The sequence below is a fragment of the Pelecanus crispus genome, chromosome 3 (assembly GCF_030463565.1).
Source record: "Pelecanus crispus isolate bPelCri1 chromosome 3, bPelCri1.pri, whole genome shotgun sequence".
Lineage (NCBI taxonomy): Eukaryota > Metazoa > Chordata > Aves > Pelecaniformes > Pelecanidae > Pelecanus > Pelecanus crispus.
Genome location: NC_134645.1, coordinates 32,472,510 through 32,496,007, shown reverse-complemented (window position 1 = coordinate 32,496,007; position 23,498 = coordinate 32,472,510). Strand labels below are relative to the sequence as shown.

The 23,498-nt window shown below is 42.2% G+C and overlaps 1 protein-coding gene across 3 annotated transcripts; it reads left to right on the top strand.

Annotated features, from left to right (window-relative positions):
* The first annotated feature begins 178 nt into the window (after positions 1 to 178).
* BROX (BRO1 domain and CAAX motif containing) lies at positions 179 to 17,914 on the top strand. 3 transcript variants are annotated; one of them, XM_075708333.1, is made up of 13 exons: positions 179 to 248; positions 2,079 to 2,209; positions 3,005 to 3,111; positions 4,646 to 4,742; positions 6,078 to 6,173; positions 6,824 to 6,896; positions 7,258 to 7,363; positions 7,914 to 8,003; positions 8,816 to 8,901; positions 10,206 to 10,287; positions 11,331 to 11,481; positions 12,926 to 13,085; positions 13,585 to 17,914. In XM_075708333.1, the coding sequence occupies exons 2-13, from the start codon at positions 2,109 to 2,111 to the stop codon at positions 13,669 to 13,671; spliced, it is 1,236 nt and encodes a 411-aa protein (XP_075564448.1). In that variant the 5' UTR covers positions 179 to 248; positions 2,079 to 2,108; the 3' UTR covers positions 13,672 to 17,914. The 3 variants fall into 3 exon arrangements, with proteins under 3 accessions (XP_075564448.1, XP_075564449.1, XP_009482926.1); XM_075708334.1 differs by lacking the exon at positions 179 to 248 and adding an exon at positions 901 to 992; XM_009484651.2 differs by lacking the exon at positions 179 to 248 and adding an exon at positions 1,295 to 1,491.
* The last annotated feature ends 5,584 nt before the right edge of the window (positions 17,915 to 23,498 follow it).

Genomic DNA, 23,498 nt, shown 5'->3' with positions numbered 1-23,498 from the left:
CGCCGCCCAGCGAGGTAGGCTGCGCCGGCCGCGCCCGCCCCCACCATCGCTACCGAGGCGGCGGCGCCCGGGTGGGGGCCGCCACTTCCGCCTCGGTATGTGTCATGGCGGCGGTCACGTGGCTCCCGAGGGAGCCCGCCCTCCCAGCTGGGTCTCGGCGGCAGCGCCCGGGCGGGGACGGCTCCGCTCCTCCCCTCCCCTCCCCTCCGCTCCGCTCCCGGTCCGGCCGCCGCGGGAGGCCCCCACAGGTGAGCAGCGGCGCCCCCGTGTAGCGCCACAGGTGGGTCACCTGTCCGCCAGGGACGGTGCCGCCGCTGGGCCGCGGGCCGCCGTCCCCTCCCGCTCCCGCCTCCGTTTGTGGCGTTGAGGGGTCCCTACCGGGGAAGGGCTGCGGGGCCCAGCCGTGCCTCCGTCGGCTGTGCCGGGGGGAGACCCCAGCCGCGGGGCTGGCGGCGGCGGTGGCCTGGGGGCACCCGGCGAGGGGGGTGGGAGGGGAGGGGGATGACCGGCGGGATCGATACTGTCGGCCCGCCGTACCGCGCGGGACGATGACATCGGCTTTCCTCTGGCGCTGCCTGCGGCGGCGGCTGCGTGACGCACCGCCGGGAGCCGGGGCGGGGCCGGGCGGAAGTGGCAGCGGGCTGCGGGCCCTTCCCGGGAGGCTCCCGGCGCCGGTGAGGGCCGCCTCTGCCCGGCTCGCTGGTGTCGGCGGGGCCCGGGGCGCCGGGCGGCACCGCAGCTGCTGCTGCTGCGGAAGGGGCCGCACGCGGGAGCGGCCGTCGGTCGCTGCGTGCCGCTGGCGGCGGCGCGGGCCTGAGGCGGCCGGCACCGGGCAGGCTTCCGCCGAGCAGAGCGCCCTGTGCTCTGCCCGGTGCGGGCGGTAGAGGCGCGGAAGATCTCTTGTTTAGTGCCTGTCAGACTGCCCCCCGCCTTGGCTGCGACTGAGGCGTGTGACGGCACCGCTCCTCTGTGCAGGCCGCGCTGCTGCCCAGGTGGGTGAGCGTGTCGTTCGTGATAGGTGCTGACGTGATGGACAAGTCACCTGCTCGGTCAGGAGGAGCTGGACGGTGGCAGGGGCTGGCTGCTTGGCAGATCTCCTTTTTTTCAGCACAGCCGCGACGTGCTTTATAATGATGAACTTAAGAGATTCAAAAAAGGATCGTAAGGTGATGGAGGTCTTGCAGGGTCTCTAGTCCGGCGTCCTGCCCGGAGCAGGGCCAGCTCTGAGGTCAGCCCAGGGGGCTCAGGGCTTTATCAGGTGAGGTCTTGGAAGCCTTTGAGGATGGAGACCGCACAAGCTTTTTGGCCAACTTGTTCCTCAGTTTGACTGTCCTCACGGTGAAGAAGTTTCTCCTTGTATCCAGTACCGACCTCCCTTGTCTCAATGTTATGTGCCTGTTATGTTTCATCCTCCCACCATGCACCACTGTTGTAAGCTTCTAAAAACGTCTCCTTGGAATGCTTATGCTATATATGTTCTCTGAAACTAAGGTAAAAGAGAAAAGATGGGCAGTTTTAGCTTTTAGCTGTACTCTACCAAATTTCTAGGTCAGTTGCATGTATGTAAATATATCCGTGTTTTCAGCAAGGGTTACTGTGTAATCACAGTTTCATCTGTATCAGTGGTGCCACAAGAAATGCTGCTAATAGATGGACCAGACACAATAGAATGATCTCAATGAATTGAGATATACCTGTAAATGACATGGGAAATATTCAGCCTTATGCAGGAGGTAACAGTTGTGTTTTGTCGAATAAGAAAGTATACAGTAATATAGAACAAAGAGGGTTATAGCTTTTTGCCCTACTTAAAATAGTTGCCGCAGGAAAAATATGTATTTCAGCAGAGTGAAATTCTCAAACCAAGCACGTGGATGATGAAGACAAGGCCTCTGAAAACTTAGTGTTTCAAATGGGAAAAAGAATCTAATTTCTTCTGTGTAATTATATACAACTTTGCAAATTTCTTTCCTGATTGTTTACATTTGGAATATATTTTTGTGAGCTGAGGACCATGCCATATATAACAGCTCAGTTGTACCTGTTCCTACAGCTATTCATTTCTTTTCACACCTTAGATCTGGCATAAACAACACTACAGGAAGAAAATGACCCACTGGTTTCATCGCAACCCTTTGAAGGCTACAGCTCCTGTTTCATTCAATTTTTACGGGGTAGCTACCACTCCGGCTGCAACAAAGGTTTGCAAGTAAGTGTGCTTGTGATTACATTTACTCTGTTTCTCGCCGTTTGGAGGACATCCTTAAAAGTAATGGTTACTCTTCAGTTTTTGTTCTAAAGATGACTAGAAACCTGTAGGCTGGGACACAATAAGACACTGATAACACTGAACATTTAGTTACAAAGAATGAATTATCCAGTTTTCAAGTCTCTGAGTGTATAGCAAGGCCCGTTATAATAATGCAGAGGCAAAAGACTAAACGTTTCATTGTCTCCTGATGACTGTGCATTCTTCTGCAAAAGATTACTTAAAGTAATTTCCATAAGTGAATAAGGCATGAATGTTCTATTGTAGATAGGAATATAATGAAAAGAGATCTCAGCTTATTTTGCAGATCTATTCTTATCTTTTCATATGCTCATCCTGTTCTAATGTTGAAGAATGTCCCTGCTCGTTACTTCTCTTGCCTCCCCCTGCACCCAGCCTCTTGGTAGATAAAGGCATAGTTATTTTAGTTTGTGTTAGAGCAATAGATTGATAATAAGTACTGATTATCCATTGCTGTCTGTCCCAAATGGATTGTACTTTAAACTAAAGAGTTAATCGTATGTATGCAGAGGAGAAAGGAAGATTTTTCTGTATTTATTGGCATCTTCCTTATAAAGTACCTTTCCTTGCCTTCAGATAGCTAAATCGAATGCTTAGCCTCACTTTCTTAGCCAAAAGCGTAGTGGTATACATGGATGGGTGCTTTCTTAATAGTACATTTTTGGGTAGAATTTCTTAAGTTTATTTTTTCTTTTTTTCCCTTCCTTCATACAGTGATTTGAGGTTATCTCGAACACGACTATTGGAGCTGTTTACAGACTCAAGTTGTAATCCAGAAATGATGAAGAATGCAACTGACCTGTACTTCTCACTCTTGCAAGGTAGGAACATTTATTAGCAATACTGTTAATACATCAAGAGGTATATAATTTGAGTTTTAATGACACTTCTCAGAAGGTGTATTGTGCTGATCTTCTGTAAAGAAGCTTTGCACTTCCCAGGAAGAAGTGTATCTTCATGGGTTCTGTGCTTGATACCAGTCATGGGTACTCACCAGGCCCTTCCTACAAGTTTCAGTGTCCTTTGTGACCCTGCGAGTACTAAGTGTTGGCAGTCCTGTCCTCTTGAATTTAACCTTATTCTGCTTCCTGCTGGAGGAGAAAATAATTGTCTCTTAGATGGTGATGAATTGCTCCTTAAGTATAAATTGAGTCTATTAAATTAGTTGGTAGGAGTCACTCTTCAATATAAACTTCTGGTTTGTCTAATGCTAGATAATAGACTCGTTGCAAGTTTACACTCCTGTTGTTGCCTGTCTTAGGTGCACATATAGGTGCTCATTAGCATAATATCTACATTTTCAGTAGATGGTCACCTATGATGACACATTGCCTTGAAACCTTCCTCCTGCCAATATTTTGATAACTCTGTCTTAGCAGTCAGGTACTCAGACAAGTTTGTTAGGACTGAGTTTTCAGGAATCGTCTGATTCACAGAAACTGATCTTTCAGTCTGTGGGAAGTAAAGCAGCTCAGGTTGGTGTAGTTCCCTCAGTCCGTGGGAGGATGTAAGCTCCTGCGACAGTCTAGATGAAGGTAAGATAACAGTCCATGTTGCTGCAGAGAAGATTTGGAGAGTTTCTTCAGGAAAGCATCCTGCTTGGTCGCTAAAATCTTCTGCGTGTGAAAGGAACAAGTATTTTGTGTCTTTCAAAATGTGACAGCACCTAGAGCTATAGCCCCAATAGCTGCTGTTGCACGTTTTGAGTTCTTGAAGTCTGTAAGACCTGATCAGACCAAGGCCTGACTTACTCCTCCCTGAAAAATTCCTTGGGCCTGCATATGCTAGCATTTGAACATCCCGTAGCATGACCTTCATTCCACTGACTGCTGCTTTCTTGGCTGCTGGACATAAAGAACCAATTTCCTGTAGCCCTGGAGACAAAAGAGATGATGACTAGGTGAGTCCATGCTTACAAGCCCTTTTCCCTCTCCCTGTTGACCCGGCAGCTCTTCCTGGAATTTCCCCATCGCCACTGAGGTGGCAGGGACAGTCACTCAGTCACTTCAAGCAGCCCCAGCTGTACCATACCTGGGTCAGTCCAACTCCCAACTAGGCGCCATATGGGACATGCAGACATCTGCCAGGTTTTCCTTGAGCAATCAAGACTCACAGGGTTGAATTGGTAACCTGCTGGGCAAGGGGTTTCTTGTAGTAGTCAGTTTGTTTTTTCCCACGTCTTGTTCTCAAGATATTGAGGAATAAAAGCCTCAGGAAGTAACACAGGTTTTTGAGTGGTACAGCAAGAAACATTCCTTTATCTATATCCGTATTCTCATTGATCCTCATTCCTTCATTACTTGTTTCTGTTTCTTTCTTTGAGATTGCCTGTCAGTACATTTTTTTATTCTGTAGGTTTTATCCTTTCACTGGATGACTCTTCCCAAGAATGCAAGTTGAGATATATTCAGAATTTCAAGTGGACAGACACGTTACAAGGGCAAGTTCCAAAGTATGTATGCTTTTATGATTACAGGGTACGCAGCTGTTTCCTTCTGGTCTGTTATGTATATGCACGTGTGCCAGCACAGATCTGAAGGAAAACTTAAAAGCATAGCAAAATGTTGAACACAAAGTAGTTTCCAAAAACTTGTTGCTTTGTGTTTTTGATAATTGCTGTACTTTATTAGGTGTTCTGAGGCATGTGTTGCCTTTATGTAAGGGCGTGATGACACGTGATAATGGTAGAAGGATCCATTGTGTCTTAGTTGATCTACAAACGCTAGAGCAGTACAAAGAAGAACCTTGAGACTATTGGTGAATTGAATATGATAACATAGATTACTACAATTTAAAAGTTTTTCATTTAGCGCTATTGGCTGACCAGTAACTTCTGACTTCTTTGAAGTACAAATGTTGCTGAAGATCTGATTTTCTTCTTGTCCTCTGAAGCTCCTAGTACATGTACTCGTGATACAAACAAACAAAGCTTCTGTTTTAAGTAGGAGTATAGATCTGTAACTTTCTAGATTATTCAGTCATCTCTTGGTGTTGTAGGTAATTGTGTTGTATAACCACGCTTACAAATTTGTCAAGCTTTATCTAGAAGAAGTGCTTGACTTCCTCAAAGCTTTTATTCCCCTTGGAAGACAATCTGTTGATTAGGACTCTCTTCTGATTTTCTCATAGTTGTACACACTTGTTCTTGTGCCAACGTTATTCTTCCCACTCCCACACCTTTCTTTTTACAGATTACTACTTCCTAAGCTATACTGAGCTTGTGATTGCAAGTTCGCTCTTTTCAAATACCATGTTTTTAGCTTCTGAAATTTCCTGCTATTTGCACATGCCGTTTGACTGCGGTTACATAAATACTTGCAATGACATTCACTTGAGGGAGATGTAATAGACTCTGACTTATTAACTTAGCAGCTAAAACTTTAAAGTAGACATTCCAGAGCCAGGCTTTCCACAAAATGTGCAATTTAAAAAAAAAAAAAAAAAAAAAAAGGAGCTGGAAAAATGTCAGCCACACCCAAAGCTAAACAAATCTCAAGTTACTGTTTTAAAATAAAAGTTCCCAAATGGGAAGGGTAGGCATCTGAATGTGGGAAATTATAATTATGAGCTCTTAAAGGGAATAAGTAAAAATTGAAGTCTCTTTTAGGCAGTTTAGCAAGTAGGAGGTTCTGAATTGGAAATTGTTGACTTCTTAAATGCAAAATATTTTATGGAGAGAAATGTTGACTTATGCTATGTGAACTATCAGAGAGCTTGTCAGAACAAAATGGAAAGCATTAAATTGTTTGGGGGTTTGTTTGGGGGGGGGTTGTCTGTCTTTTTTTAGTGCCCAGCAGGATGCAGTGTTTGAACTGGTTTCCATGGGATTTAACGTAGCTCTGTGGTACACAAAATATGCATCAAGACTTGCTGGAAAAGAAGAGTAAGTGTTTTTCTTTTCTTAGTAATTCCATTGCAGCAATATTCCACCAAAAAATTTAGCAGGTTCTGAGTTTTGACTGCTGTAGTGCATGTCCAGCTGAGACAGTAGGGGTTCAAGGAGGCAGCTGGCCTTCATTCATGTGCTGTAATGTCCAAGTGCACTTCAATGCCTTCTTGCATGTGTGAACAAAGTGTTTCAGTACCATGTGACTGTGGTATAGAGAAAGCATCAGTTGTGAATAAACCCTTCATCAGTCCTGCTTTAAACGTCCAGGTACAAAATTGAGATTCTCAAAATCAGCTCTGCTGACTTTTAGCCCCTACAGCCCTAAAGCTTTGGCTTTTAACTCTGAGGATACCTTTTATTTGAAAGTCTTATGTTTCTTTTTTCAAGTGAGATCTATTTGATTATTTAGTGACTGGACACTGTAAGAAACTTCTTTACCATGAGAGTAGCACAGCAGTGGGACAGGCTGCTTAGACAGTTAGTGGACTCTCCATTCTTGAAGGATTCAAGATTCATCCAGACAAAGCCATAACTGACATGATCTGCTGTTGTTGATAGTCCTGCTCCAAAGCAGAAGGTGGGACTAAATGACACCTAGAGGTCCCTTCTAACTAAAATTTCATTGATTTGTTCTATGTTCTTAGTATAACAGAAGATGAAGCAAAAGATGTTCACAGAAGCCTGAAGATAGCAGCTGGGATTTTTAAACACTTGAAGGTAGAAAAACTGTCTTTGCTGTCTGTTCTTTAAGTTGTCTCCAAGTACTTCACTTTTTGTCTTAGAAAAGCCTTTGCTTTTCTGATGAGGGTACAGAATAAACAAGTACCTCAGACTATCTGAATGATACAGGAGAAAGAAGGGCATTAATGTGTTGGGCTACCACTCAATCCCTGCTGCTCTTTCCCAGTGGCAATGGAAGAGTTATCAGTCTGTCTGCCCAGTAGCACATGCAGCAGTGTGGCCAGCCATCTTGGGACCTTCACACAGTGTCCCGTCCATTTAGGAATAAGGTACTTGCTTTGCATTGGCAGCAGTGGTATTAAGCCTAAACTAACTTTGAGACTTGCTTTGTACTTAGGAAAGTCATATTCCAAAATTGATTACACCTGTAGAAAAGGGAAGAGATTTAGAAGCTCGACTTATAGACTCTTACATCGTACAATGCCAAGCTGAAGCTCAAGAAGGTATCTTCAAATATACATGTTTGTTGGGGATGGGAAATGACAGTCTTTGTGGGTTTCTTTGATGTCTCATGAAGTCTGCTTGGCAGCAATGCTATTTTTTTCTTCTCCTGAAGTACTGTGACTTAGTGGGGCAGGTTGCTTTTAAAGAAACTTAAGTTACAATTATAGGAGGAAAATGCCAAAAATCAGTCTGATATTACAAATTTAACTGCTTTGGAAGAACTTGTGTGTGACACTCCTCCCCTCTTTTTTCCTTTCATGCAGTCTCTTCACCACCATTCTTGCCTAACATAAATTCCCAGTTCCTTTGCTTTAAAATAGTTGCAGCATCTGTTTACTAGCTAGTCTTCAGACTAACCTTCCTTCAGCTTTTCTATTAATTTGGAATCATTCTATCCAAGAAGCAATCTGTCTTTATTCTGCAGTTTGCTTGACTGCACAATACTTGTTTTCTGCTCGTGCAGCGGTTTTAAAATGCTAAATGCCTCTGCTGATTTGATGTGACATTTTCAATTAAACTTTAATACTATGGTGTGGAATTTTTTTTCAGTGACAATTGCTCGGGCTATTGAGCTGAAACACAATCCAGGACTAATAGCTGCTCTTGCTTATGAAACAGCTAACTTCTACCAAAAAGCTGGTAAGTGTCTTGTTTTGTATCCTTAGTGACCTGGTTTATGCATTCTTGCCAGCAGACATACTTCACCCACCCATCAGTTGTGATGTTAACACTGTTTCTCAGTGGATATGCTTTGTATATTTAGCTTCTATTTAGCGCATTTAAGGCTTCAGTTATCACTGTAACAGATATATTTTGATAAGGCCTTTTGTTTTTGTGGGAATCTTTTTCTGTAGCTAATGGTAGGAAACATTAGTGAGGGGAGACAGAAGACAGGGTAATGTCTTGAGAATATGTAACAGGAGCAAACAAATGGCTTGATATAAATGGAGTGTGTTTCAATTGCCTTTGGGCAGTGGATTATGATGCAGACTGTAAAGTGCGTAGCGGGTTGGTTATGTACATCCTTCCAGATGAATAAGCTGACCTGTGGGCTTGCTGAGGCAAGTGGGAAAAGTGCAAAAATACAAGAGTCAATGTAAGAGATGGAATATTGTAACATACATAGGCTTTTATAGGTCACTACTTGAAATTAAACTAGGAGCAAGCTTTGAAATGCTGCCTAAAAATACTTAGGAAAATTATCCTTCCAAACTTAGTGGACAGCAGTTTCAGGGATTCTAGGGACAGCTGCATGATAGCTCAGTAAACTACATATTTTCTTTTTTCTCATAGTTTCTCTGTGCCTTTGCAGGAGTAATTTATGTCACTTGTTTCTGGCTACTTTATAGTTAAGATCTATTGATACATTTAAGAATTCTGGTCTTTGAGTACGTGTGGAATTTTTCTTTTTGGAAATGTCGTAAAGAATAACTTTACATATGTGTTCACAGATCAAACATTATCCAGTTTGGATCCAACCTATGCAGGTAAATGGAGGAAGTACTTAAACTTGAAGAGCTGTTTCTATATGGCCTATGTAAGTACTTTGGTTGACATCAGTCACAGTTTTTAACGTTGTCTAAGGGCTGGATAGGGAATGGGGGCTGAGTATTGCCTTGACTTTCTTTCCATGCTGTGAAGAGAGACTGTGCAGTGTCAGTGGCATTTGAAGTGTTTTTGTTGAGCCAGGTGAAATTACTGCAGTGTGGAATTTATTGTGATCACATATCATTAAGTGAAGCAGTTCAGGCTGAGCATAATACTTGTCTTCCATTGTCTGCATCACAATCTCATTCTAGGCATAATTCAGAGCTAATCATCTTTTTGAAGGCCCTGAATGAAACTGCATCAAGTAACGTTAGGTACCATTCGAGGTGCTGTCCCTTTTTGTGTGACTGATCTCTTAGCAAGTGCAGTGGCACTCTTGGGATCATCAGATGCTCAATTTGTTGTTTATTTCTTGTAGCCTGCCACAGCTTGTAGTCTGGCTCTTTCATACTGTAAAAAAGGCCCAAACTAAGCAGCTAACACCATTGTCATTCTCTTACATTAAACCTGTAGCTAAAAGCCGCTTGCCTTATTAGCAAGTTTGACAGGTGAGGGAGGGTCAGAGCTGTGGTACTTTTTCTTTTTTTTAATTTTTGTAATATGGGCGATGGTAGATTTAGGTAACATTTGCTGTACTGTGAGAACAGACATCAAAGGAAGGTATGCAAGGTAGGCAGTAGTTCATGGGATTTTGTATTTAAACTTGGCAACTCCTGATAATAGAAAAGAGGCCACCCAGTTCTCACTGGAATATGGTACTATCTTCAGACGTAAGTGTGAAGGAATGGGACTTTTTGGGGTGGAAAAGTTACTTGGACTATGGCAAAATATCCCAAGTGGCCAAACGTCTCATCTCTTCTGGATTCGGTGATGATTGTTGCATATTTGCTTTTTGATTGTTCAGGTAGTTTTAGTTTTTAGAGTCTTTGCTTTGTAAACTTGACTGGGGTTCATCCTTATTCTGTGATGGGGCTTAATGCTGCGCATTGATACAGTGAGAGAGAGAGGTTTGAACTAGACTATATACTGGTGCTTTTGGTAAAACTGCCTTCATGAAGCTCAAAGTTACTCTTGGCTAGACTTGAGACAGCTTGCTTCATACCTACCTCACGGTGTTTGTGTTGAACCGCATTGTTCAATGAATGCCACTTTGGCTTGCATTCCCAAATTGTTAGCTATCTGCAGGGAATGGCAGCTTCAAAGAGATGCAACTCCAATGTAAGGAAGAGCAGAAGTGAATTGGTGGAGGAAATGCCCAGTGATGTTGGTAATGGTTTTGTCTTCTCCCATTAGGCATACTGTTACCATGGTCAGACTTTACTGGCGAGTGATAAATGCGGGGAAGCAATCAGATCTCTGCAGGAATCAGAAAAATGTAAGTGTAACTGAGACTGGATTACAAGGCCTGATGTTGACATGCCTGTTTTACTTTGCTCTATCATGTTTATTTGGGCTCCCACAAACTTAAGATTTTCTCTGTCAGCTGATGAGAATCCAACACACTTTTGAATAGAGACGGTATATTCTTTTTTTCACTTACCAAAGACTGTCTTTCATTAACAGTGCTGCAGAAAATTTCATCTTCGCTCCTCAGCCTGTTAAAGACTGGCTTTGAACTGCCTGCAATACAGTGTAAAAATCAATTGTATGGTCATCAGGTTTTCTGGTTTGGATGTTAAGTTACTGCAGCCTTTTCTGCTTTGGAGGTTGCTCAGTCTTACGTTAAATAGTAAATCTAGACCATGTTTGTTTTTAAACAGGTTTCAGTAATTTATTTCATTTCTATTTATTTGAAAGGTAGATGAAGGGAGGTTTGCAGTAGTTCAGGGTCTTCTGCCCATCCCTCTCTCTTCAAAGCTATTGCTACCCCAACAACCTGCACTGCATAACTTTACCACAATATATAAAAAATGCTCAAATCATCAAATTGGAAACTTTTAATGTTAATTTTAAAAATAAATTTAAAAATTATTAAGAACAAACTAAGTTGGATTACTTGCAGTAAAACAAATACTGTGTTTTTTTAGTGTGCCTGCTGTTCAGGGAAGAATGCTTCTTTTCCCACTCCATGTTAAGTGTTGTTTATTTTGGGGCATGAACTCTGCGTGGACACCTTCATATCTGCTCTCTTTCCCTACCATGTAGCATGGTTCTTAGGCTTACTGTTGCATTTTGCCTCACATGTAAGAATGCTTTCCTGCATTTTCTCTACCCAAAAAGCTATCTTTTTGTTTTTGTGTTCCTAGTCACTTCTGCAGTAAATCTTGGCTGGAAGTGCTGCCTATGAGCTAGTTTATTTTTGTTTCTAAGAAGCAAGAGGATGGATTCTGGTATCTCCTAAAACCAAAGCACTGTAGATCAGAACCATGATGTACTAGACTCATGTAAATTATTTTATTACATTTCTTTCTTGCAAAGTTTTCGCCAAGGCAGAAGCATTGTGCAAAGAATATGGAGAAACCAAAGGGCCTGGGACTACTGCCAAGCCTTCTGGACATCTCTTCTTTAGGAAATTAGGAAGTTTGATTAAGAATACACTAGAAAAATGCCAGAGAGAGAATGGATTCATGTAAGTAATTCGTGGTTGGTACAGTACTCTATATGAACTATTAATATCTCATTTGCTTATATTTCTGGATGGGATGGTAAATTTTACTCTCCAGTTCTTATATTCCTTTTGGCCATGGCATGTAACTTACAGAATTGCAAATTTCTCTTTAATTTTCTCATAGCAGATTTGCTATGGGTGTGTGCTGTCACCCTCTCCGTTTTCTGTGCCAGTTCGGCAGGGTAGGTTGGACTGACGTGCTGGAGAGGTTAAGCAGTTTTCTTCCTTCATTCCTCAGCCACTTTGTTCCTTTTCCTTTTGCACAAGAGAAAGTCCTGCGGAGGTTGCTGTGTTGCTCTAATGCTCTCTTCCCAGCTGCTGGGATCTAGTAGGCAAAAGAGGACAGAGGAGGAAATAGAGAAGGCTGGTAGCTGATTCTGCTTTGCTAGCAGGGAAGTCAAAACACAGTCATGCATTCAGTGAAGAATATGTTCAGGGTGCTAGGAGCCTTACCAGTCTAAGTATAATTAATATTGTGAATAGGGCTTTATGTTAGTTAATGCCCCTTCCAAAAAGCTTTTGAAAGCTGTTTAAAATAGCTAGATTAGTTTGGCTTTAGAATTCTTTTGCTCACTTCTTTCTCCCCCCCCCTCCTCTTATGATTTAGTATTCCATAATAGGTTTGTTATTTCCCTTTTTATGGTATTTGAAGACTTGCATAATAGGGGAATTGACTAAACAAAAAGGATTGTCAAGTATATCAAGCTGAACTGCAAATGGGAAAAGAAATTCTCTACTCTGCTTTGGTTCCAGTAACCACTGTCATAGCTTACAACAGCAGCATACAGGAGATTTCAACAAATCCATGTCCCTCTAGAAACAAACTTTGAAAGAGAAACCAGATAACCAGTGACTGTTTTGGGAGATGTGCCTGCCACAGAACTCTGCTGCAGGGCAGGAAGTAAGGTAGCGTGTGTCAGTATTTGTCAGTTTTCAGCTCATGTTGGTTTGCCGAGGGTAGACTTACACCCTCGTTCAGGCTTTGTGTTGTAGTAAGTCTTTGTAGGTGTTGCAGGGTCATTGCTATTATGCACTGTGGCACATTAAGACTGATGTAGGAAAAGAACTGTCCTCTTCATCTTTCTGGGGAAGTATTTTAAATCCTTGTTCGGGTTTTGAAGGTCTTTCTGGACGAAAGGCGCTCTTCTCATTAAAGTGCTGGGAATAATGGTTGTCAAGTAGGAAAAACCCACCTAGCTATTAGGAGATGAATACTGAGAAGGAATTGTGTTTGTTTTTGTGAATCTTGCTGATAGAATGCATGTTGGACAGTGCCTTAATGAAATGGAAGAGAGCAGCAATGATTGCCACTGTAAAAACCCAGTTTGTTCTTCTTCAGAATTGCAAATGAGACTTGCAGAGATGGTGCATTGTGTTTTAAATATATTGCTGTATTCTATTACAGTTATTTTCAGAAAGTGCCAGCAGAGGCTCCCCAGCTGGAACTGAAAGCAAACTATGGCTTAGTAGAGCCTGTTCCTTTTGAATTTCCTGCCTTGAACGCACACTGGACTCCTGAAACACTTGCAGCATTTGATCTCACCAAGAGGCCAAAGGATGACACTGTAAGATAATCTTATGTACTGTTCTCTCTCCCGTTAGCTTTATTCTGTGTATAATACAGAGTTACTGTTTTGCTCTTCTGTAATGCTCTGCAGCTCAGTGCAGGGCATCGACACAAGGCTAAAACCTGAGCTCACATTTCAGCTGTGCAAGGAGGCAAGTCAGTTAACCTCTCTCCCACACTGTCAGCATCTGGAAATTAGGAGTCATTTTTTTTCTAAGTCCTGAATAGGAGGGAATTCTTTAATGTGTTTAAGATGCTGAAATGTTACAGGAGTGAATGCTATAGAAAGATTCTTTCTTAGAAAAGGATTCATTTAAGGGTGCTGAAATGAGAATATTTGGCTTCCCCCATTGCTTGAGGCTCACTCAAAGCCTTCAGCCTTGAAAAGAGAGGGGACTGTTAGATTAGAATGTGTAAAGTTAGCTGTGCATAAATACTGTGCAGACACAGTGGTTTGTACTTGTGGTATTTAATTTTTTTTTTCTTCTTGTTTGCAGGCTAAACCAAAACCAGATGAAGAAGTAAAACCTCTGAAGGAACCAGATATAAAGCCTCAAAAAGACAGTGGATGCCAGATTTCTTAAGTGCCACAAGTGCTTCGAATTCACTTTAAAACTGTATTAATTGGACTCTGGAGCTTGGGTTCTGATCTCCGTTTTTCTGTTTCTTCTTTTTTAATTTAGAAAACTAATTTAATTTACTTTTGTTAGTATGCATCTATCTTGCTTGAGAATGTGGTGGATTTCTAGGAGTTTATTTATATCTGACTTATGTTGGGATTTGGTGTGGTATTATAGGATGAGTGGGCTTAAATGTTCCTGTTGTGCCTCTAGAGAGTTTCTTTTTGTGGGTTTAGTTTCTACCCACAAAGAGCAAAGGAAGTATTATGATTGTAACACTTGAGGATTTTTCCATTAAATTATATGCTATATAATGTCAAATTCTGCAAACAAAAGTTTGCATGAACAGGTTATATTTATTCATGTTTTGTCATTCAGGCTTAACACCCTGTTGTGTTCCAATTCACTTAATCGTAGTGAGCAAAGAAAATCTGGGTTTGGTTTGTAACATCCCTACGGTATTTCACAGGACTTTCACAGAACTTGGCAAACCTTAAGTTCTACATAACTGGAGCACAATTTATATTCTTTGAAATTATTAGCCTCTTTTATTTCCTCTGTAGATTAGGGTTCTTGTATCAGAATTTGTAGTAAGGTACTTTAGCTTGTCTGTCCTTAAATTAAAATCCTTTAATATCAAAGTATACATGAAAGTGATGCAGCAAGTAATAATGAAAGTGCTTAAAAGTAATGCATCACAGTGTCATTCATTCAAAGTTTTTTAATCTTGAAAGATATGGTAAGTTTGAAAGCTGCAGACAGTTAAAATATCCCGGCACTAGAAAAATTCCGTTTGAGTTCATGAAGTAGTCATGCATAGGGTAATGGGATTGTAATTAAGATGTCTATAAGAAGCTGTTAGGAGAACAGGGAGGAAAAATGAGCTGGAGACCTGATGGCACAACTGGGAAACCAAGCTCTAGATTTCCTTTATGCCATATGTAAACAGTGCTGTTTCTCAGCTTTTGCAGTATTGTACTGAAATCAGCTTCTTATGAAGAGAACTTGCCAAAAGCCAAGCCCAGTCAAGACTGAGAAAAAAAGTATTTTGTAGAACTTGCTTCTTCCATTTCTGCCGACTGTGGAAAATCTAATGATATTCTTTTAGTGCTGAGCACTCCAAAACACCCGTGTTGACAAAACCATAGCTTTCTGGTCTGCTGCAAATGCAAAAGAATATGATGCGTGTGTTGAAGTGAGGCCCTTGCAATCTCTGGGTACCAGTTGCTGCATTTCACTTCACCTGAGAAGGAAACTGAACAGCCTGAAAATGTTCCCGTTTCAACAAAACATGATAGCATATGCACTTAAGATGTATATTGTAAACACATTCCTCACTTTGTACTGTTTGGATAGGTTCATCTTCCACTGTGGTGTAATTCAGTGCTTCTCTTTGAAATCCTTCATGGGACTTAGAGTAACTTAGCTTAGAGGGCAGGTGTGTAGCTCCTCGAAGGCCTGTGGAACAAAAGCTGTTCAGGAGGTTAATAGGAAACTCAAGACTTCCTGAGATACTGGACCAAACTACAGAATTCATTGCTGCAAAAGGCAGAGGGTCTTAATGTTGGCTGTCATGGGTGAATCAAATGCAGAACTCATTGCTTCCAGCGATTTTTCTTTCAGCCAGTTCTGCACACAAAAATAAGTGTAAAATCAGATTAATTGCTTTGGAAGAAGTTTCTGTTCTGCAAGGGCTTAGGTGGGTAGAGGATAATAAGTATCAAGAAGAACTTGTATCTAAAATTGGTCCATTTCTTCTGCTGCTGCGCAGGGGCCTGGGGTACGTTTTATGAAGAGTTACTCAGATCTGTTCATAACTTGATCAGCTGACTTATTAGACTTCTTGCATTACTAAAAGACCAGCTTAGGTTTTGCCAGAATGGAGTGTGGAGCTACTTTGCCTATGCAGATTTTAATTCTCCTGAAAACTTACTACAGCTGTAGTCATCTACATTTGTTTCGCCTGCCCCCTTTAAGGATCAAGTGCAGTCTCATAATCATGATTTTTTAGTTACTCATTGTTTTTCAGATGCCTGTGTATGTTAATACGTACATGTCTCAACCTAATTATTTTTCTTTCTGTGCAGACTAGATTCCATTTTCCCTCCTCCCCTCATTTTCCCTTCCATCTGCTACATGCTGTGGCACAGACTTACCCTTGTTTACTAATGCATGTGTAGGTGCTGGGAATCATTTCCAATGAGGCTTTCGCCCATGGGTGTACTTCAGTATATGAATATCTTAAAATAAAATGAACAGATCATGACTAAATCATTCCTAAGCAACTTCTTAGGAAACATTATTTTATGGACTTGCAATTCTTAATTCTTTGGACGCTTTCTCAAACCAAGTGGTTTGTTTGAATCAAGTTCACTGTAAATAGTTTGGGGCATAACCAAGTAGATTGTGTCAGATTGTGGCATTACTTAAGCCTAGCTATGTAACCTCTTATGCCATAGCTGTTTCAGTAAATATGATGTAGTAGTTTAAAAATAGACTAATGGAACAAACTAATTCACTGAACGTGTTGCTTTTCAAGACAAACTTTGTTTACTCGTAGTTAAAATCCTATGGCAAACATTGGATAGTTTTTCCCGAAAATAAGAAATTGGAGACTGTTTAGTGTGCAAAGTATAGAGCTGTGAGTCAACGAGCAGTTTTCTCTTTGGTTTTCTTGGGTAGTAGCAAGAATTATTGTAAATAATATGTAGATTAACTGTCCAATATGCTTAAGAATATGGGTGAGTTGACCGGGAGTTTCAGTTAATCTGGAAACCTAGCAGCCATGTTCCTCTTGTTACTTTTAGTAATTTTTAAGAATGAGGTATTTTAAATGGTGACTTTTTAATACTCTAATGCTGCAAGAGCCTGTTTTTGTGGCCTCTCTCTGATTTTAGAGGCTCTCATGGCTAAACCTGCAAATCTTGTTGGTGTAAATACTCTTTAAAAACTTGTGCCCAGTCTGAACTAGGACAAAACTGCAGCTAAACAAAATATGGAGTGCTGGGCCCTCTATTCTGTGCTTTTAAAAATGCAGTGATTGTCTTTAATGTACTATAAAACAAACCGTTAAGCTCTTTGTAAGATTTCTATTTAAACACCTTCCTCCCTGTATTTAAATACACTTCCTCCATGTTTCATATTCCTGGATTTACAGTAGTTAATCTCCATCCAGCATGTGACACTCCTAGAACTGAGGGACTAAATTTGGCCCTTGGATGCTGATGTCTGCTTCCCACAGGATTCTGTAGAGGAGTTTTGCCTGTCAGCCTAAGGATGACGTTTGGTCACTTAAATGTTCAGCATGAATATGTGGTGCATCTGTAATGATGGTATTGGTTCATAGTATAAGCAAGAAAACAGATCCCCATTTCTGTGTAGAATATAGCCAATTTTGCACTTTAGAATCTAATTTCCGATCTTGCCATTTTGGTACAATACAATATGGTTGTAAATAACTCCTTCCTGTCATTTTAATTTTGTTGCACTCATTTCAGGACTGCGCTATTGGTAAGATTTTTATGGGAAACATTGCTAAAATGTATTTTTAATTGTCTGTGTGTAAAATAAACTCATGAAGCATATCTCTGCCTTTAGTAGGGGAACATGAGAGGAGGCAGTAATTCATCTGCTTTCCATGTCAATTCAGAGAAATAAAGTTTCTGTCTGTTGGCCACAGGATGATAAATTTCATCCCACCCCTGTGCCTAGTATCTAAACTGAAGTTTCAGCATTAACATAGATCCTGGTTTTTTTTTTCTCCCTAACTGGCCCAGCTGAGTGAGGAATAAAGCACAGCGAGTATGACTGGCATGGAAAAGCCCCCGTAGTGGGTACCTGTCTCCAGATTCTGAGTGCAGCATAATGGCTTTTCCACAGCAACCACTGGAGTCGCTCAGATCTTTCCCCATTGGTGATGCTCTCAAATTCAACAAATGTCACATGGTAACTGAGGGGGCCCTCGATCAGCTTTTTATGTAGGAAGGCCTACCTCCTTTGGTGTTGGTGCCTTCATAGATTACAGCCTTCTTGAGGCCATCCTGTACTCTGAATAACCAAACTTCAATGGAATCAGCTCTGATGAGATTGACCGAGCAGCCTTATTTTGTGAAGACAGCCACCATTGCAATATTAAGCTTCATGGTTTGAAAATTTATATGTAACAAGTTTCAGAATACCATTTAAAATAAACAATCTTAATGTATCAGTTTCTGTTTCATCATTTAAAATTTTAAGTATAGTAGCAAGAAAAAGAGTCTATCTAGAATGTTACTTTCTCCAATTTAAAGCAAATGTAGTAATTATAGAGAATACTTTATCCTTGCAGTATGCACGAAGGAGGACTTAAATGAGCAAGACAGGTGAATTGGGTGCATATGGAAGTAGTAGCTACAATGAAGCCCTTCAAGTCATGGACAGGATGAGAGGAGGTGGAATTTCCAAGTTTATGTTAAAAAAAAAAAAGTAATTAGGTATGACTCTGTATGCCTATACAAAATCCTAGTGCTTGCAAAGGTCTGTGACATTGTAGGACATTCCATATACTACGTGAAGGGGTTATTTGGGAAGTGCAGATTGCTGGCCACTTCACTGCCAGCAGGTGGCAAGTAGATTTGTAGGAAACCTGGTTTTTCATTTTCAGAGGCATGGTTGGCTCTTTCAATTTTTAGTGTAAACACACACTAATGCCTTTTAGTCTTTCAGGCTTTAGCGCAGTTTCCAGAAGAAAAAAAATAGTCTCTATCAGATTCCAATGTCTATTTCCTCGTGAAATAAATCTTTTTCCCCCAACAAGGTACTTCAGAAAAACCTTCAGAAAAGGTGTTTTCATTCATGTATGTTGTGACTTCAGTAAAAGTATCTATAACTGATTCTACTATGTTTTTCCTCCTTCCTAGTGATTTAAAGGATTTCAATTGCTATATAGTCCTTAGAGAATAAGAATTGTTTATCTGGCTATCTTCTACTTAATTTTGATAATATCAAATAATGTTATAGGAATGTGAAGACTGGACTATTTTGAGCATAGCATTGGGAATAGGACGATGTCCTGGATATCAACTTTAAGACAGACCTTCCTCCTCAATTTAGAAACTAAAATTTTTCTCCTTTATAGAGTTTTTTGTCTGACATCAGATTCATCCATTCAACCAGGGAGCCAACCAAACAGGTCATTACATTTGGAGACTCTTCATAATTTTAGCATGTAGCTGCTGGACTGGATTTTTGTTTTCCTTTCTTCCATAAAGAAAGTAATCTTTTCAGCAGCAGCAGCAGTCTCTGCTGAAACGGATTAACTCTGAAACAGATTTCCGAGTCACAGAAAGTTGCTGGTTTGTGTTGGGAACTCCTGAAGACCCACAATTTCCCTCGTGTTCGTTTGAAAACAGGTGATGAATTACTTGGAACACTTTTCTTCAGACTTCAGAAAGCTGAGCAGCTCTTTGCATGTGAAAGACCTATCTTACTGTGTGCTTTTCCTAGTGCCTTGCAGGCTGATTTTCATGCCTGCTTCTAAGTGATGGAGAAAAAAAAAAAAAGATTTCTATGCTTTATCGCTTTCCTTATTTTCTTGTACACTTCAGTAAGAAGTGAAATAACCACCAGTGATGCTTGTAGTTAGCATCATTGGGATAAAGTGGATGAGTGGACAGTTCAAACCATAAAACTGCCTTTTCAGATTATATACAGATGTCTACACACTGTTTGTTTCTGTTTATATTTGGAAATTTCCTGTTGAAGCCATAACACATAGAGACTTGGCTTTATGAAAGTAAAAACTGAGATTCTGGTGGGCATCTGAGTGGCAAGTCCTATACTCATTTGTTTTCAATAGCTCTGGAAAATGCAAGGCTGTTGTTATCCTGGGCTGGATGTTGTAGGAAAAGTCCACAGGATTTTTCTCTAAACTGTGACTTCAGATCAGATCAAAGCTGATGGGAAGCCTAAATAAATCGTTCGTCTCATGCTTTTATGACGAGCAAATTCATGTCATCTAGGCTGATGATTTTGGTCAGATTTCTACCTCAATCACAAATCTTACACCACAGTACTTTTTCCTGAGATTGATGCAAGTCAGCATTCTTGCATTTTTTTGTTGTGTGCATGGTGTGGGAAATCCTCTGGCAGCACAGACTTTCTTTCTTAAATTACTTGCCTTTTTAAAGCGCAGCAAATCTTACAGTTTTCCCCTAGTTCTCACGGGCAGCTGGTGTATAATTTTAAAGCAAAAAAGAGATTATCTCTTGTGCAGTTCCACTTTCCGCTACATCAAACATGCCTAGTAGTTCGTGTTTTAGTAAAGTCGGACTAAGCACAGTTTATAGAAGTTGCTGTTTTCTGTCAGTGAAGAAACAGCTTAAAGAAGCACAAGGATATCAAATGTGGTCTCCTGTTGGTTGCGTAATAAGCAGGTAACATAGAGGCCCAGTTGTGACACACACTGTAGCTCTGAAGTTCAGAAGAAGACAAGTGGTGGGATGGCTTTTCGTTGCTGCTGGATCTTAAGGTAACTGAATTCCAGTTAGGGCAGAGCTACTGGGGTACTGGCAGAGGTCAAAGCAATTCAGTGGGGTTGACTGGCAGAGATCCACTGCTGCTGCTGGGGTGACCTGCGGAGTGTTGGGAGCTCACGCGATGTGCCTGTGCTTTTGAGAACTACGGAAACGGTGTCCTTGTAGCGGAGTCAGCCTGGACGGGTCGGCTCTGCTTGTTGTCTTCTGCGGTTGGGAACATCTGTTTACTGTCAGTTGCTTATACCGAGAGCATGAACCACTTGGGTAAGAAGCTGTCATTCTGGTCTGTGTTTCTGTAGCATTTGTCATGATCTGACTGTGGTCTGGTCTGTCTAGGAGATCTTGTGCAGAAAAGCTTTTGCACAGAAGCTCATTTTGGGTAGGTAGTGAGTTACTTATTATACCTTTTTGGTGTCGATATGTAAGTGGGAACAGGACATCTGTTCCCAGAATAGTTGTTGCTGATGCCTGTTTTCCTGGAAGCTGGGTTCATGATCAGTTTTTTTGTCCCGCACCCATCAGGGTTTCTTCTGTCTGGCCAACAACTCCCCATCACGGAGGTTTCCACCGTTGAGTTTTATCAGGGATATCTCGGGACTCCGGCTAAGGAGGTATCCTTTTTTCTCAGTATGTTTACCGGGACAACTTTGTGATGGCTCCCATCAATCTTTAAGTTCCTCTCATAAAATAGGTTTTCAGTTCCCTGATCACCCTGAGTCCTTATTTGCATATTCAAATCCCTGTTTTCTGATCCTTGAAAACCTGACTTGTGTCTAATATTCTAGATGAAGCCTCACTAGCACAGCATGTTAAGTCTTACCTATCTGAACCAGACATGCATCTCCTGGTGTCTCCAAGAATCCCATCTGTCTGTCAGAGCCATGTGGTGGTCTCTAATAATTTTGCTTCATGCCTCCAATCTGCCTTTCACAAAGAATGAATCACCTTCAGTTTACAGTATCAGTTTTGATAGTCCCTAGATGTAAGATTGCATTTGCTCTGTTGAATTGCCATAAAATCTTAAGGTCAGGTATTCTCCTCTGTGAAACCCGGATCCTCTTCTCTGCTGACAGTACTTCCCCAATTTTTGCCCTCAGCAAGTTAGTCAATGCCTTCCCCCCCAAAAAATATAACACAGTGCATAACAGGACCAGAACAAGAGCACCCTTGAACTGATAAAAAAATTTCCATAGTACTGTAGTGGAGTTATGGCCACTAAGGGTCAGCAGAGCTTATATTTTCCTGCAGTTTTGTGTTTTCTGGTCAACAGCATGACACTGGTACAGGCAGCAGGCCCCCTAGATGGCTGCGTAATACAAACGGTATGCACCCAGGAGCGGTATTGCACCTTTAAAATGGGAAAGGGTGTAACAAGTTACATCTTTTACACCAGGTTACACTGAAAAGGACATCTTTGTAATTACTTATATGGTGACATCCAGGAGCCCATGCATGCTCTGTGACCAGGTGAGCAGCTACCCTTCCATAAAGGTCACTGCCAAGGCCATGGAGCAGGAGCACTGACAAACCCTGGCAATCTCTTGCCCTGTGTCCCAGCAACTGTCCTGTCCCAGGTCCTGTGTCATGGTGTAACCCCAGTCCGCAACTAAGCACTGTGCAGCCACTCGCACACCCTTCTGCTGCCCCCAGCAGGAGGGGGGGGAGGATCTGAGAAAAAAAGTAAAACCTGTGGGTTGAGATAAAGGCAGTTTAATAGGACAGCAAAGGAAGAGAAAGTAATAATAATAATAATAATAATAATAAAAGAATATTCAAAACAAGTGATGCACAATGCAATTGCTCACCACCACTGACTGATGCCCAGCCAGTCCCTGAGCAGCAATCGCTGCCCCCCAGCCAACTCCCCCCAGTTTATATACTGAGCATGACGTCATATGGTATGGAATAGCCCTTTGGTCAGTTTGGGTCAGCTGTTCTGGCTGTGCCCCCTCCCAGCTTCTTGTGCACCCCCAGCCTTCTCAGTTGGTAGAGCACGAGAAGCTGAAAAGTCCTTGATTTAGTGCAAGCTGTACTTAGCAACAACTAAAACATCAGTGTGTTATCAACATTATTTTCATACTAAATCCAAACCACAGTACTATGTCAGCTACTAGGAAGAAAATTAACTCTATCCCAGCTGCAACCAGGACAGCCTGGCAGCCTCTTCAAGGCATCTGCCCTTTAGGAAGAAAGTGGTGTGATGTTGTGCACGCCTGCGTAGGGTTTCCCTGAGGTCACGTACTGGGTTTATGTGGCAAGGATTTGGTAGTGGGGAGACTGCAGGGGTGGATTCTGTGAGAAGACACCAGAAGCTGCCCCCATGTTGGACAGAGCCCGTTCCAGCCGGCCCCAAGATGGACCCACCGCTGGCCAAATCTGAGCCTATCAGCTGGCCTCATGGCCACAGGGAGGGGGCAGGGTGGGGGGGTAAAAGGCCATGAATTGGGCAAATGCGGCATTCAGCAGCTGGAAGAGTAAACCAAGGGCCCCTCCGCCCCTCAGACTGCCCCGCCAGCGAGCAGGCTGGGGCTGCACAAGATGCTGGGAGGGGACACAGCGGGGACGTCTGACCCCACCTGACCAAAGGGATATCCCACACCATACGATGCCATGCTCAGTCCTAAAACTGGGGGGATGGAGGTTGGCGGGGGCTGCCCTGGCTCGGGGACTGGCTGGGCATCCGTTGGTTGGTGGCCAGCAATTGCTTTCTTTTGCATCACTTGTTTTTCTTAGGCTTTACTTTCCTCTTTCTTTCTTGTTTGAGTTTTTTTCCCTTACAATTTCTTTTTTAATTATAGAATTGTCTTTACATGAAGCCATGAGCTTTCTCCCTTTTACCCTTCCGATTCTCCCCCTGTATCCCAGTGCGGAGGAGCGAGCGAGCAGCTGTGTGGTGCTGAGCTGCCAGCCAGGGTTAAACCCCACCACCTGTGGGCAAAATGTACCCACAAAGGATGAGAGTGCTCATCCTTGCTCCTCTGTCAGCGCGCGGGCGTCCCCTGTTTCACACCGGCCTGCACAACAGCTTCAGCAGTCTGGCTGCTGTTGGAGCCTCTTCAAAAGCTTTTTGGGTGAGCAGACGCTTTTATACCACCCAGTATGGAAGTTAGGTTTATACTGTTGCCATGAATTAGGGGGGTTCAAGGCAACTGCCCAACAATCAGTGTGCAAGGAGGATGGCTGCAGGGGACAGCAGGCTGCAGGGAACAGTGGCTGCATAAGGACCTGTTGCCCTTCCTGCCCACCGTGCCCTGCCTACGTCTTGTCCTCGCTCTG

Bases quoted from the DNA above. Each gene is read 5' to 3' on its own strand.
- BROX (XM_009484651.2), top strand. From the start codon at position 1,459: ATGCTTATGCTATATATGTTCTCTGAAACTAAG. The intron at 1,492-2,078 runs GTAAAAGAGAAA...TTCACACCTTAG, and splicing joins ATATGTTCTCTGAAACTAAG to ATCTGGCATAAACAACACTA. The intron at 4,743-6,077 runs GTATGTATGCTT...GTCTTTTTTTAG, and splicing joins TTACAAGGGCAAGTTCCAAA to TGCCCAGCAGGATGCAGTGT.